General features: G+C 51.4%; 2 protein-coding genes across 2 annotated transcripts; one reads left to right on the top strand and one right to left on the bottom strand.

Moving 5' to 3' along the window:
• Positions 1-1,392: 1,392 nt before the first annotated feature.
• TSPAN1 (tetraspanin 1) lies at positions 1,393-6,319 on the bottom strand. Its single transcript, XM_025912441.2, has 8 exons — positions 6,164-6,319; positions 5,654-5,718; positions 2,984-3,190; positions 2,702-2,776; positions 2,487-2,585; positions 2,252-2,407; positions 2,068-2,151; positions 1,393-1,881 (listed from the first exon to the last, which is right to left on the bottom strand). Exons 2-8 carry the CDS (start codon positions 5,708-5,710, stop codon positions 1,834-1,836), a joined length of 726 nt encoding a protein of 241 aa, XP_025768226.1. The 5' UTR covers positions 5,711-5,718; positions 6,164-6,319; the 3' UTR covers positions 1,393-1,833.
• Positions 6,320-9,927: 3,608 nt separating this feature from the next.
• Positions 9,928-10,662, top strand: P3R3URF (PIK3R3 upstream open reading frame). Its single transcript, XM_025926682.2, has 2 exons — positions 9,928-10,232; positions 10,516-10,662. Exons 1-2 carry the CDS (start codon positions 9,986-9,988, stop codon positions 10,557-10,559), a joined length of 291 nt encoding a protein of 96 aa, XP_025782467.1. The 5' UTR covers positions 9,928-9,985; the 3' UTR covers positions 10,560-10,662.
• Positions 10,663-15,428: the final 4,766 nt, after the last annotated feature.

Here is a 15,428-nt window from a genome sequence, read left to right as displayed (position 1 = left end):
AATGGATAGGACTGTCTAGAAGGAGTGGATAAGAAAGTCTAAGGCAGGTGGCAGGACATTTAAGGGATCTAGTGTAGACCACACCTCTTGAGATGGGTCAGCCTGCAGAGTCTGTTCAAGGTAAGTCTGGTGAGTGCCTTATGTAGAGCCTTGGCCAGGGAGGCAGGAACTGACTAGAACTCCCGCCCTTTTATCAGCTCTACCCCTCCCTCCACCATGGCACAGGTGCTCCGACATTTCTCGCCACCCTGACGCCTTCAGTGTTTGCTGGAGCTAGAGATAGTGCTTGAGGTGCCACAACAGTCAAGTTGAGGAGCAGTTAGCTCACGAGGTGGTGGAGGCCCGCCCTGGGCAAACAAATCCCCTGCAGCCTCCATGTAGGTACCTGGGAAAGGGTGGTGTGTGAGAGACGGTAAGGTTGTGAAGGTGGGGAGAGGGACTAGTTGCTCTCCCTGCCCAGCCCCCCAGCAGGCTCCTGATCTGGACCTGGGACTAGCTCTCAGGCACTGTGTGGTTCTCTCCAGGTTGCTGTTCCTTCGCGGGCTCAGCAAGGGGTAATAGTTCTGGACTGCCCTAGGAAAACCAGGTGGGGAGTAAGGAGGACTGGTTTGCTAGTCTGGGTTTTGCTGGCTGTAGCCTTCCTCCTTAGTGTTGTCCGTCCTGTTTCAGCAGCAATCAGATCTATGTCTGGGATATTCTGGCCTTCAGGTAAATTGGACTCCACATCAGCCAGGACCCCACCAGACTCTGGAGTCAGACAGTCTGGGCCCAAGTCAAGGCTGAGCCCTTCAGGGAAGGTTGTGGACGTGGAACAAGTCACTTGGCCTTTCTAGGCACAGTTTCTAGAGGTTGGGGGTGGTTAAGATTAAGAGATCAGATCTGTAGAGTCCCAGAGGCAAGCCAAGACCAAAATAAACAAAGTTCTTTCTAAAATCCCCAAGGCAAGGACAGGTATGGGCTTTGCCTGAGTGAGAAGGGTAGGCAGCTTGGATCCTCTGATGGGGGCTTCTGGAGGGATTCCAGAGCCTAAGAAGTGACCCTCCCATTGCCTTGGCAGTATTTCTTGTCTCTCCACCCCCACCTGGGCACAGGCTTGTTATTTTCATAGCTTTCCAGTCCACTGCCCCCACCCAGGAGGGGGTAGTTTCAGGTCAAAGTCCTCCCACATTATGGGAAGGCAGACTGGCCCAGCCCCCAGTTCCTCCCGGAGTGCCCTCTTGATCATCCCTGTTAGGCTCCCTCCCAGGCCTGGAATCCAAATGAAGGGGGAAAATAGGCATCTACCTCCACCCTTGTGACCTTTCCAGGGGCCTTCTGAGTCACCAGCCCCATAGGAATCTGAGGCCAAGTGAGGCAAGATGGGCCTGCCTCTCCAAGGATACGCGAAAAGAGTTCCAAACGGAGACATTTTAATTGGGTTATGAGTTCTGAAGGGCCTTCTACACATCCGCCTCGTGACTGCTGATTTTGCATGTGTCCATGTTTTAGGGTGCCTTTCTCTCATCCCGCAGCGGGGCTGCTGGGATCACTGAGAGCCCCATTGGCTTGAAAGGGTGTCAAGGGTTTAAGGGACAGACTGGAAGTATGGGCAGGACAACTGACTGCCTTAGAGGTTCTGACCCCAACCCCACCATTGGAAGGAAAACTCAGGCACAGCCGGAAGGGGGTGGTCCCCTATTTGGCCCCAAGTCCAGAGCAGCAAGGCTGGGCCCACTCTGGCCCAAATGAAACTGTTAGATCCTGTCCTCAGCCCAAACACTGCCGCTTGACAGTGCCAGGATGCCTCTTCCCAGTTCTTATGTGGCAGCAGCAGTGGCGGAGGCAGAAGCAGACTTACTTCAAATTGCAGTACAGATACATGGACACGATCATGGCTGCCAGCTGGTGGGAAAGGAATAGGTAGAGATAAGGGATATGATCAGGGTCCTTGCGCTTCAGTCCCCTGCCTCCCAGACACTCTACATGAAGCTCTGTTAGAAGTCTGTCTCCTTCTGCAAGGCCTCCAAGATGGGTCAAGCACCCTGATCCAGTGGGGATATCCTGCCCCAACCTCCTCATGCCCCTTACCTCCAAACCCCCAATTCCAGCTGCCACAGCACCCACAGTGACTGCGTTGGTTCGGATGTCATACAGAAGCTGACTGAAGCAGCCCTTGGAGGAGGGAAGAGAGGGGCTATAGTCAGCAGCTGCACCCCTCCCTCATTCAGCACTTTGAGGACATTAAAGCAGCCCCCAACCTTCCATACCACACCTGTACAATGTTGTCATCAGCCTTCTCCTTGGTGCAGGGTTCTGTGGCTGTGCCATTGCCATCGTCAAGGCAACAGTATGGGGGAAAGGTATGGTTCTTCATGAAGTAGGGAGAGCCCTCAAAATCCGTGTAGTTGTTAAAGCCACAGCACTTGAGCTGGAAATGAGGAGGGAAGGGTGGTCAGTGGGGCCTCGTTTTTTCTCCCCACTCCAAAATCTCCCCCAGCCCACCTTACCCCTTCCATGGTGGTGTTCCACACTTGGGTGAAGTCCTTCTGAGAACCATAGTCTTCCTTGATGGTAGGCACTACCAGCAACGTCAGGAAGTGCTCAGCCTGGATGGGGCAGGTCAATGCTTAGGGCCTGGTAGGGAAGGCGGCCATTCACAGGCCACAGCCCACTTGCAGGGTTTTTCCCGATCTTTCCCCCTTGCCCCATCCCCACTCCTCACCATGGTGGTATACACCAAGGCAACTACAGCAGCTGCAACCTCAGCGATGAAGATGATGAGGAGGATCAAGAAGAACTGAATGGGGAACAGAGGTCTGAATTTTAGAGACAGTCCCTCCTGCCTCACTTATTGTAACCCACCACCCATTAAAACAAGGCAGTTGCCCCCTCTGCTGAGGCCTCTGGAGTCCAGAGCACGGTTTGGGGATCCCCAGAGCCTGGTGTCAAGGGTGAGGGGGCCCCGGGTCTCGGTTATGGGCCTATGGAGCTGGGTTTGACACACCATCATGAGGGCACACTTGTTCTCAGTCTGAGCACCGTAGCAGCCCAGGAAACCAAGAGCAAAGAGCACAGCACCAGCTGCGATGAGGAAGTAGCCCACGTTGACAAACTGCATGGCACTGGATGACAGCGGCCCGAAGATCTTCAGGAAGGATGACCCATCGACGGACACCCAGATGCCCACTGCCAACAGGGCAACGCCACACAGCTGGGGACAGAGAGGCAGACCATAAAACAGTGCGGGCAAGCAGCTCCTTACCATGCAGTTGAGTCAGGAAGATGAGAAATGAGAAAGTTTCTCCCTTTATTGGCTAAGGAGTCTTAAAAACTCATCCTGCACGGAGGAAAATATTCTGTAGAGCCAGAAAAATGGGAGCTGGGCCACCCATAGCCAGCACCTATGCAGATATAAATGGGATCAGGGGTTCCAGAAATATCTACAGGATGGGAGAAGGGCAAGACTTTTCCTCACTGCTGTCAGGGTCAAGCCACATAGCTAGGAGTGAAAACAAGCAGGTGAGGGCAGCAGGGTACCCCCCACCCCCACCCCACCCCATTTCCTTGCAGAGTGAAACGCCTCTGTCTTCTGATAGGTGAAACAGTGGGGTTGTAGCTTGAACAGGCTCAACAGTCACCATGGCAACAGAGGTGGGGCTGAGGTTTACACCTGCTTCCATCCTTGGAGAGGGACTCGGGGAGAAGGGACACCTACCTTGAGGCCCCATTTGGCCCCTCTCCAGGATCAAACTCCAGGCCTGCCCTTCAACTAACCTAGACCTCTCTTTGCCTCACAGGAAAACTGAGGCACCAGAGGGGGAGTACAGCCAGGGTTTCTTTTAGAGGCTCTCTCTTGCTCAACCCCAAACCTCAGGGGATTCTGAGGCCCAGACTGGGCAGGAGGTACACTGTCCAGATGCCACACCTCTTAGAGCAAAGCCACCCTGATCCAGAGTATCAGCAGATGAATCAGCCTGACATCACCTTGGTGCCCAGCTATAGAAACTGAGGCTAGAACCAGGTGGCAGATTGTGGCTGGATCCCAGGCATGTTTGCCCAAGGACAGAGAGCTGGGCTCCCAGCCTATAAGGGTCAAATTTCAAGGAGGTTGAGACCTGCCCTGCCCTGCCCTGCCCAGCCTGGCAAAGCCTGACCAACAGAGGCCAGAAACCAAACCGGATTTGCCTTTAACCCCCTCGGACCGGAGCCCCTACTATCTCCATATTGCTGGGATCCCTTTGCCTTCTCCAGATATATGGATAAAGGCTAGTGCCCTGAAGCTAAAAGAAGCCCAAGGCATGGACCATATTGGAGTCAGGTTATTCACCTCTAGCCCAATTTCTCCAAAAATCCATCTACACTTCCTGTCTCTACTTCCTCACTTTTCACTGACTCTAAGCCACTCTAGTGTGGCTCCAAGGTCTGTGGTGCCATGCTGTGCTAAATCTAGTGGACACCTCATGTGCCATGCCCTTCTGATCTCTCTGAGATTGTGCTCTCCTTGATTCCTTTCCACTGCTCTTTCTCTATCTGCTTCCTGGTGGCGTTTCTCCACATAATCCTTGCAAGTTGGGTTTCTCAGAGGTCACTCTGCCTGAGTGCTGTTACCCACTCAGTGGCTTCACTGACCATTTGTGGTCACATGACTTCCAAATATCCATGTCCAGCTCCAACCAGAGCTGCAGCCCCATTGGGTATGCAGCTGCCTGTGGGACATCCCCCAGGTTGCTCATACCAGAGCCACAGACATTACCTCCAAAACCTCTGTCTGCCTTGCCCCCCTTCTGCCCCTTGGCCACCATCTGAGGCCTTTGTCTTTGTCCATTTCTCCCCATCTCCACCACCATCTCCAGGGTTCACGCCTCATTACTCAGCTTCCTCAAACATGCCCTATACAATCTGTTCCTGGTTTTCTGAACAATATCCGATTTCATTGCCTCTGGGTCTTTTTGCATGCTTTACAACCTCCTCACCCAGTGCAAATTCCCCGCTTCACCTATTTCCTCCAGATAGTCTTCTCTGACCAGGGTTCAGGCCCTTCCTGTGGGCTCCCATAGCCCCTCTGCTAAGGCCAGACACAGTACGTTGCCACCGTCTGCCTATCTGCTTTGCTGGATCTGAGATCCTCAAGGGCAGAGAAAGGGCTTGCTCACCTTTCACCCCAGCACTTAGCACAGTCTTAGCACATAAATGTTTCTTGAATGAATAAAGACTGCTTGAGGTTTGTTGAATGAATAAAGGCTGCTTGAGGCCGACTCTCTGCTCTGAGGTCTTCAGGCATTTCTCCTTTCAGCTGCCTGTCCTACAGAGGCCACTGAATTTCCTTGATCACTAGGTAAGCTTGGGCAAACCTCTTCCTCTCACTGGGCCCCCAGTCCCTATAAAAGGGGACAATCGCTCCTGTTAGCCTACACTGCCCTGCGCTAAATCTGGGCTGAAGCTTCCTAGAAGGGAGGACTTTCTCCTACACTTCTCCTCCCCAACTTGTGTAGCAGCCAGGCTGCTCCTGAGACCAGGACTCGGCATTTGGGGAGAATTCTGCACCCTATCATAATGGGAAATCTGTACCACAGAGTCTGGACACAGCAGTGTCCTATTTCCCAGCTTGGGCTCTGCTTAGGTTGTGACCCACTCTTATAGGGAGCCCCAAAGAGCCCACAACCCCCATACTTACAAAGATGAGGAAATTGAAGAGGGTCATCATGGTTTTAATGAAGCTGAAGCACTGCATGGTGGCTCCTGAGAGGCAGACAAGTGTGAGTTAGGAATTAGTGCCACGTGCCTCCACTGGCCCCTGGACTGGCTCTGCCATTTGGACCCTGACATAGCAGACTCCAGCATCCAGGACCCATAAATCACCAAAATTCCCCTGAATCTAGACTCTGACACCTCAGGACTTTTCCCAAATCCTCCTGACACCCCTACCTCTTTGTACTGCCCCAGACCTCTACCAGCACCTGACATTCTGAGATACTAACACCCCAGGTTTCCCCGCTGGCGCCCCAAACCTAGCCCCCACACTACAGATTACTTCATGCCCTTCCTTGGCACCACTATGTCCTGGACCTCTCTCCCAACCCAGCCCTAGACTCTTTCCGGACCCTCCCCATTGGCCTCCCAGCTTCCCAAACCTGTTTACAGGTTGATTTCACTTTATAGGATAATCCCTATCCTATACCATCACCTGTTCAGGGCTCTTGGTAGTGAGTTCTGAAAGAAGAATCTGCTGAGGCTCCAGAGGGGACAGGCAACTCCAGGGAATTGCCACTTGAGTGGGCAGGCAGTGAGACGGGGCTGGCTCTCACACACCACTGCTCACCTGTAGGCGGGGCAGGGCTTTTCAAGGCCTCCTCCTCTGCTTGCCTTCCCGTCTGCCCCACCCAGCAGTCACTCAGCCTCCTCTTGCCCTGCTGCCCCCTGCTGCCTGGAGATCTGTCCCCACAGCCACTGGAGCAGCGGGCCTCGTCGGCCTGGCAACACCAACCGCAGCAACACCTTTCCTGATCTGAAGGAAGAGAAATCTGAGGGTAAACAAGCAGCTCACAGAATTTCTGGGTGCCCTCCACCACCACCGGGCACATATGCTTCTTAGCCCACATCTGCTGATACATTCATACACCCTGTGTGCTCACAGGCACGCATACCTCTGCCCAAGCTGCCATTTGTATACACACACAGAGATATGTACATAAACACCTACTAGTTCTCGTGAGCGTGCACACAAACACATGCATACACACATACTCTGACCTATGTGTGGACGGATCCCCAGCAACTAAGAAACAACAAAGCAACATCTGAGGTACATTCTTAAAGTCTCTCTGTCTCTCTGTGTTTCTTTGTCTCTGTTTCTCACACACACACACTCAAGCACATCTACACTTTCAAGGAAATGGCCAAGGTATAGTAGCTTCTGCCCCCTCTTCTGAGCAGCAAATGACTCCTAGTCCTTTTCCCTCTGCAATATCTCAATTTCCCCATCTTTCTCCTCCCTTCTTTCCTCCGTACTCGGCTCCCTTCCCATCCTTTCTCTTGCTCCCCCCCCCCCCCCCCCCCGCCGCGATCCAGTATTCTAAGCAATCTGCGTTTAGCACCCCTTTCCTTTCTGCCAGCAGGTGGCACCGTGGTCTCACAAAAACATCACCCCAATTTGAAGGCTCAGCAATCCCGTTCTACAAAAATCCCTCAGGGTTTAATTTGAACTCCTGCCTGCCTCTTTCCCCTGCTGGTCCTACTTTCCACTCTAATGCTGCCGCCCGACATTGAGGTGCTGGGGAAGTTCTGGCCTTGGAATCACTCAGACCAGGTACTCCAATGCTGGTTCTACTGCTTCTTAGCTGTGCAACCCCAGGGACATTTCTTAGACTCGTTTATTTTTCTTTTTCTTTTTAAAATTTATTTTGAGAGAGAGAGGGAGAGGGAAAGCATGGGAGAGGAGCAAAGAGAGAATCACAGGTAGGTTCCATGCTATCAGCACAGAGCCAGACATGGGGCTTAATACTGTGAGACCATGATCTGAGCCAAAATCAAGAGGTAGACACTTGACCTACTGAGCCACCCAGGCGCCCCTTCTTAGACTCAGTTTCAAGCCTCTGTGTCCTGGTCTGTATAACAGAATAGTTATATAGAGTTTTAAAATAAGATTTCTCACCACTCTGGGACAAATGAGAATGACCACAGAGTGGGAGGTCAGAGTGGGAAGAGTCATCACCAGAGGGGGTATGAGTTGGATGAAGTGGACTTTTAAAATTTTTTAAAAATTTGAATATAGTTGACACTTTGTTTTGTTTTTTTATAATGGGAGGAAGCAGTGAAGAAACAGGGGAGAGAGGAGGGCTGATGACACTAATAGTTGTGTAGATCGTGTTTTAAATGCATTACATATATAGTTTTTTTTCCCCTCTTCACAACCATTCTATGAGATAGATTCTCTTTTATCCCCTTTTTAAATACGGGGAAACAGAGGCACAGAAGGTTAGGCACTTGCCGTGATCACACAGCTCATAAGTGGCAGAGCCAGGATTCAACCCTAGTCAGCCTGGTGCCAGAGTCTGTATCTTAACCACCAAGCAGACTGTCTATATTGATAGAATCTCTGAGAAGGCAGGAAGAGCTGATGTCCAGAAAGAGCAGAGGAAGAGGCCTTGGTCTGGGACTTGAGGAAGAAGGCCAAGGACAAAGTGGGTTTATGGGTGTAGTGGCTAGAAGTTGATGGGAGAAAGGTCCATTTTCTAAGACTGAGGATAGCAAGAGAAGAGGCTAGAGGGGGAGTAGGTAGGTGTGAGGCTGTATAGGGTGGTGCTGAGGACCCTAAAATCTGCTGGCAGGCTCCTGCAGGAACAGAGAAAAGGCAGAGGCTGGGAAGGAGGACTAGAGGTGAAATAGGAGGGAAAGAGAGTGTGGAGGGAGAAAGGACAAGTCCATAGTCCCACAACAACTCAGTGCAAGGCCTGGCAGAACCATTGACAACACTGTCACCTACAAGAAAGGAAATAAACCCCGGGTTGATGCAACTTACATCCCCTGGGGACCTAGCTGTTCCTCCACCTGCACTGATTATCCACATGGCTTTCTCTTCTCACTCAAGAAGAATTGGGGCCGTGTCACCTCCATCTACATCCCCAGAGCCCAGCACATATGAAGTTGTTAGTGAACATCTCCTCCTGGATGATTAAATGAATAAATGAGTGCAGAACAGCAAGAGTTAACTGTCTGGGCTTTGGGCCCTAGAGCCATCATGGATTTGAACCCCTCCCAGTCTCTAATTGTGTGACCTCACCTAACTGAGCCTCAGTTTCCTTATACAGTCGATCCTCATTATTCATGGCTTCCATATCTGTGAATTTGCCTACTCACTAAAATTCATCTGTAACCCCAAACCAATACTCGTGTCACTTTGGTGGTCATTCATGGACATTTGTAAAAATTTTGAGCTGCCTCATTCTCTTATTCTCAGCTGAGGTTGAACAAGAGGATACTCTACCTTCTTGTTTCACCTCTTATAATATAAACACATGTTCTTCTTGTGGGCTATTTAGTGTCACATTTTATGCATTTCTGTGCTTTTTGTTGATGATTTTGCCATTTATCAAATAATGCTGAAGTGTTGTCTAGTGTTGCTAAGCACAAGAAGCCTGTGATGTGCCTTACAGAGGACATATGATATAGTGGTGTTGGCTATGAGTTCAATGTTAATGACTCAACAGTATATTTTAAATTAGGAACCTTTTTTTTTTAAGTTTATTTATTTATTTTGAGAGAAAGAGAGAGAGAGAGAGTGTGCACAAGCTGGGGTGGGGCAGAGAGAGGGAGAGACAGAATCCCAAGCAGGCTCTGAACCATCAGCGCAGAGCCCAATGTGGGGGCTTGAACTCACAAACTGAGATCATGACCTGAGCGGAGCTCAAGAGTCGGGACACTTAACCGACTGTGCCACCCAGGCACCCCTAAATTAGGTGTCTTTAAACAGAAACACATAAAACAAGGTCATGTTCTGATTGATCAGTTGACGAAAAAATTGTGACCAGAGACTGGTAGGAATCTAACCCTGTAGATGCATTGGCTCAATTTACTAATGCACTATTTGTGGTGATGACTTTATTAACTACTATGAATAATGAGAATCGACTGTATATGAAATAGGAATAATGATAGAGTCTAAACTTTGTGGGATTAAAGAGATAGTGTTTGTAAAGTACTCAGTACTGTTTGACACACAGTAAATGCTTAATAAATATTGTTAATATTGTTAATGCGGATAAATGAGAAAGTGAGGGAGTAATTTCCCCTACTCAGAGTTCCTTTTCCCTAGGGGCCAAGCTGAGGTTTTCTGGCCCTTGGGCTGGACCCGTGGAGAGAATTGTGAGGAAGTCTGACCCATGGGGATGGGCTGGGGACCAGAACCTATAATAAAGAGCACCGCCCTTATGCAGACTCTATGTCATAGAGGCCCCAGCTGCCCTGGCCAGTAGTGCCCTCAGGCACACTACAGAAGCTCCCTGTGCCCATGGGGCCTTCTCAGCTTGCCCGTGCCCCTCGGCCCCGGGGTTTAAGATTCCGCTACCGCAGGCCAGGGATGGGCTGGCCTAGGCCTCGATTTCCCAGGATGTTCAAGTGTAGCCGTAGAAGGTATCGGCAGAAACCCCAAGGCCGAACTCCTACCACTGCAGCCACCAATTTTGCCACCCTGGCCACAGATATCAACAACACTCACACCGTCACCACCACCAGTGTGTGGATCCTTCCACCACCAGGTTAGCCAAGGGCCCTGAGGCAGGGTGGGGGGGTTGGCAAAACAGAGCCATTAGTTTTCCCCCACTTTAGCCCTGCATAGGCATTCTAGGAGGCACACTCTGTGAGAAATACCACCCCAAAAGTATGGTGGGGTCTTGATAGCAGACATCCTAAAGGCTCAGAGCCTTAATGGAAGGCATATTGACTAAAAGCAGAGGGCTTGGGGGACTGTGAATCTAAGAGCAGTAGAGCTTCCAGAACTTCTGTCTTCCTCACACTCTTCCCTTTCCTTCTTCTCCTTAGTTCTCAGACACCTCTGTCAACCTGGCAGCTTTCTGATCTTCTAGAAATGTCCAGAAACTAGTCCAGAAGCTTGGCTATCTCCGGACCTGTATCTCCTAAGGGCCCTGGGTGGTTAACAGCAGACAAATACAATCAATTCTGCTCCAACTGCCTTACTCCATTCCAAGGTGTTTCCAGATAAATATGCAGCAGGGTATGAGGGCAGGGTTGGGGCTGAATGCTCCCGGGGCGGGTTTTAGTGACAACAGCAGGGATCACAGTTTGGCAATGGAAGGACAGGACAGGGTCGGCAACACACACCATTTCTCCATCTTTGGCCTCAGCTTTTGATCTGCCCTGGGAGGTAGGGATCCTTCCTGCACTGCACAGGGAAAAGGGTCTCCATAGACATCTTGGAAGTTATAGGGAGCCAGATCCTTGAGGAGGGAGGTAGAGGCACAGATCAGAAAGAGATAGGATGAAAGAGATTTCACTACTTGAGTGTAACTCCACGAGTGCTTGAATGTGAGATGTTATGTGGCTCTGTGCCTATGATGGCCAGTGTGCAGAAGTAGCTGTTGGTGTGTGTGTCTGAGTGTGTGTGGAGATGGGAGTCTGAGCAGACATGTGGCTGAGTGTGCCTCTGCAATAGATTGTGACTTTGTGGCCAGCTGTGTGTCGAGGGTAAGGCTACTGGTGTGCCAGACAGAGGCTTCAGCTAAGAGGAATGAAGGTCAGGAGAGAGGGTGAGGGGCAGCCTGAAGGAGGAGAGGGTTGCTTCTGAGGAGGACTGGTCACCTTCAGCCCCCTAGCTGTTCCCCGAGGCCAGTGTTTTCCAGGACTGTCAGCTGAGCTGCGGTGGTTAGGGGTGGGGCAAGACTGAGTTTGAGTCCAGAAAGGGGGAGGGTGTTAAGCACTCTGGCCTGGGGATTTTCCATTTGGATTTCTGAGTGTGTGCCCATGTGTCATCAGGTGTAACTGCATTTCTGTGGGGTGTATCTCCATGGAATTGTGTCTCAGTGGTGGGAAACGTTGTGAGGGACTCGGTCTCTGAGGTGTCACTTTATGCCTGGGTGTGTGTCCAGGGCTCCCTTCCCTGAGGGGTGGGGGTGAGAGTGAAGTCTGAGAGCTTTGGCCTGGCCTCCTGGGGTTTAAGAAGCCTGTGAGGAAAAAATGAACTGTGTCTGTGTCCTTCCACTCTAAGGCTTGCCGGAGACTGGGACCCTGAGAGGAGGAAGCGGCAGAGAATTCACTGACACATCATGCCCAGACAGTGCTGGCTGGGGTGGGGGGAAGGGGGAGGCAGGAAGGTGGCTGGGCTAGCGCCCAAGGTCCACAGAGGGGCCCACACATATAAAGACACATGCCACAGTCCATGAACATATGCAGACATGTAAATATAAGTAGACTCACAGACACACAAAGCAACAAACACAGGTGCATGCAAGTACATACTTATAAACAGAGATAAACACTGACACTAACGCACATGGCCCTCCCCACATGGCATATGTAACAGCACATACACATGCCTACAAATGAACACACAGACATGCATGCATCTGGAAAAGCACATAAGCATATAGATAGAAACATGCAATAACACTCATGCAAACCCAGGCACACGTAGACACCTGCACACATGCAGACACACTCACCAGACTTCCCTGCCCCTGCAGCCCAGGAACCCAGAAGCTTCCCTCCCCTAGCAGAGTGTGTGTGTGTGTGTGTGTGTGTGTGTGTGTGTGTGTGTATGTATGTATGTGTGTGTGTGTGTGTGTATGCCCACACTTGTGTCTGTGTGTATCTGTGTCTGTTAGGATGTGTGTGTATGTGTGTGAGTGAGGGGGGTGCTGAGCTGTGGGAACCTGATGACATCATCTCTTCTGGCTATTTTTAGCTCCCTCTGCAATGACGGGCTTCTCCGCGGCCCCTCCCCCTCCAGGCTCCCAGAGGCAGCTGCAGCCAGAGGGCACCCACCACTCCAGTCTAGGTGACCCTTGGATGACTGGGTACAGCTCACTCATTCTCACCCCAGCAGGGCTCCCTGGAGGTTGAGAACCCCAGAGGAAGAGGCCTGGGCCATGTGGCAGCCTGGAGCAGGAGCCTGGTTAGGTGAGCACACCCAGCTGGTCTCCAGCCCCTAGGGTGCCTCTGCTTCTGCTTTTCAGTCTGAAACTCTGTCTCAGGCAGTAGTGCCTGCCATGTGCCAGGGAGGGTGCCAAGTCTGGAGATAGAGCAGTGTGCAAGACAGCAGGAGTTCTTCCTGGTGGGTGTTACAGCTCGGTGGGAGACAGACATTAAACAGACCACACAGGCACCACACCAAACTGTGGCAAGAACTCTGAACATTAGTAACAAGGGGACTCAGTCCGGGATGATGGATGTTCTCTGTCTCTTTCTGTCTCATGAGATAGCCTGAGGACACCAGAGGGGCACCCTCCTTTACCTTGCACCTTCTACCCCAACAAGCACACTCCAGAACAGAGCTTCCTTCTCACACCCCAGGCTGTGCTTCCAACATTGCACCAACCCACCACCCAAGTGGGGAGCCACTGTTATTCATGGCCCCTTTGTTCTGGAGCCTCCTCACAGTTGACCCCTGGGAGTCAGGCCAGTCCTTAGTCCTCCATCTGCAGATGAGAAAACTGAAACAGAGAGGGGCAGTGCTGGACCACACCTCCCGGTGCTGGGCAGGGGAGACTGCAGGCTGACAGAGGAGGAAGTGGTGGTGGCACAGCTCCGACTAAGAGCAAGTGGTGGGGGCAGAAGGGCAGGAGGAAGAGGACAGTGGCCTGAGGGGTCCCAGCCCAGAGAAGGCTTCCCGCTCCAGCCAGCTTCTGGGCAGCCACCGGAAAATCGGGTTTGGCAGCTTCAGCCAAGCGCCTGGGGGCTGGAGGAGGGGTCCAGACAGCTCTGGGGAGGCTGCCTGGGGGCGGGCCCGTCCTCCATCCCAGAGTCCGGCCAAGCTGTCCTGTTGTGGGAGCATTTTGTAAAACTGGGACCTTTTAGAGTGTTGGGAGAACAGCTCTGGGCTGCAAGCTGGAGCTCAGAATTCCAGTCCTTGCTCTGTCCCAAACCCTAGTGTGATCCTTGGAAAGTCCTGTCCCCTTTCTTGGCCTCAGGTGGCCCTCCCAGGAAGGACCCCTGGAGGATCAGGTTCCCCATCCCCAATTTCTGCCCTCTGGGTTTTCCTGGGAGTCTGAGTCAGGCACAGAAACACAAAGTCAATGGGTAGGGACCAGACCAGACCACTCCCAGGGCGCCAGGCTGGAGGTCCCTTGTCACCAATGGGTCAATGGCAGGAAGCCCAGCTCCAGCCTTACAATGCAATACCGGTCACCCCACCCTGACCAGTACCCTCACCCACACCCCCACTTCCGTCCTCTGTTCCTTCCTCACCTTCGGAGAAAGCTACAGGGCTCCCTAGGGAATCTCCCATACTTACTTCATTGGCTACCTGCCCAGCCCTGTACTCAGCCCTCCCTCCCCCTCTGCCCATTGGCTGGGCCAGCCTCCCTGTTAACTTTCTTTCCCGGATCCTGGGGCGGGGCAGGCCAGGGAGGAAAGGAAGCTGGGTGGAAGGGCTGCAAAGGAGCCTGCTTTTCCTGCTACACTCAAATACTTGCAGCCCAAATGACTTGGGGGGAGGAAGGTGGACTGAATGCTGGGCTGCCCTGAAGCCCCAGGGGAAGTGGGAATGTTACCTTTACCTATCTAATCATCTCCTTCCCTGCCTTCAGTGAATTCAGAGAAGGGAGCCCAGAACTGAGACTTCCATCCTGTGGAAAACACACAGAAACCCAGGACAAGTGAATCCTGGTTATTGTCACTAAGTCAATGACAAATTCATGAAACACAAAAAAACATAAAATTCTAAATGCATAGAATCCAGAGTCATGGAATCTTAGCATCACAGAATTCTAGCATGGTGAAATCTGAGTTACAGAATCAGGAATATAGAATTCTGGCATCACTGACTCCCAGATCACAAGGTTAGAGTATCCTTGAATTAGAAGTCTTGAGAAATCAATTAGTGAAATCCTTACCTTCAGGTGAATGTCTAAACTAGAGGATTCCTGGGTACCTGAGTGGCTCAGTCCATTAAGCCTCTGACTCTTGATTTCAGCTCAGGTCATGATCTCTCAGTTTGTGGGTTTGAGTCCCACATGGGGCTCTGTGCTGATGTGCAGAGCCTGCTTGGGATTTGCTCTCTCTCCCTCTCTCTGCCCATTCTCTCTCTCTCTCTCTCTCTCTCTCTCTCTCAAAATAAATGAACTTAAAAAATAAAATAAATAAACTAGAGGTTCCCCCATTGGGGATGGGCAAAGGAGTTCACACATGAACACTAAGAAGGAGGCGGAGAGGTCAGGACATATGAGCTTAGGATAAGTTAAGAAGCCTGTAATAAACCAGACAGAGGACAGACAACTTCCAAGAGGACATATCTTGGTTCCTGAGGATGAGGGGGATGGGGTGGCAGGAGAGGGAGAGAGAGAGGGGAACTAGAAGAAGAAGAAGAAGAAGAAGAAGAAGAAGAAGAAGAAGAAGAAGAAAACCTAGCCTAGAGAAAAAATTATCAAGTCGCAAGTACACCAGCCACAATGCCCCTGATTTCTCCAAGAGTGGGAATAACACCAGCCCCAAGACATTTTCAAAGGTTAGTAATGGAATGGCAAGCCACGTCTGACTTTTTTGGGAAGAAAAGTACTAAGTAGAAAATATTTCATATACCACAATTTCTTGGGGCTGCTGGGAACAGCAGACTCTCCAAAGAAGATGCTGAGCCGTGAACAAGATCATGCTGTGGGGTGGGGTGGGGTGCAGAGCCCCTAGCAAGGCCTTGGTAAGGGACCTTGTGGAGGGCATCTGCCTGGGGTGGTGCTGGGAGAAGTATCTCCGAAGAAGGAGCCAAAGTTGAGGCAGCACTTGGT

This window comes from Puma concolor, chromosome C1 (genome assembly GCF_028749965.1).
Source record: "Puma concolor isolate L17-30 chromosome C1, mPumCon1.1.hap2, whole genome shotgun sequence".
NCBI classification, from domain to species: domain Eukaryota; kingdom Metazoa; phylum Chordata; class Mammalia; order Carnivora; family Felidae; genus Puma; species Puma concolor.
The sequence above is the reverse complement of the archived record's forward strand: the minus strand, read 5'-3'. Positions and strand labels throughout refer to the sequence as shown.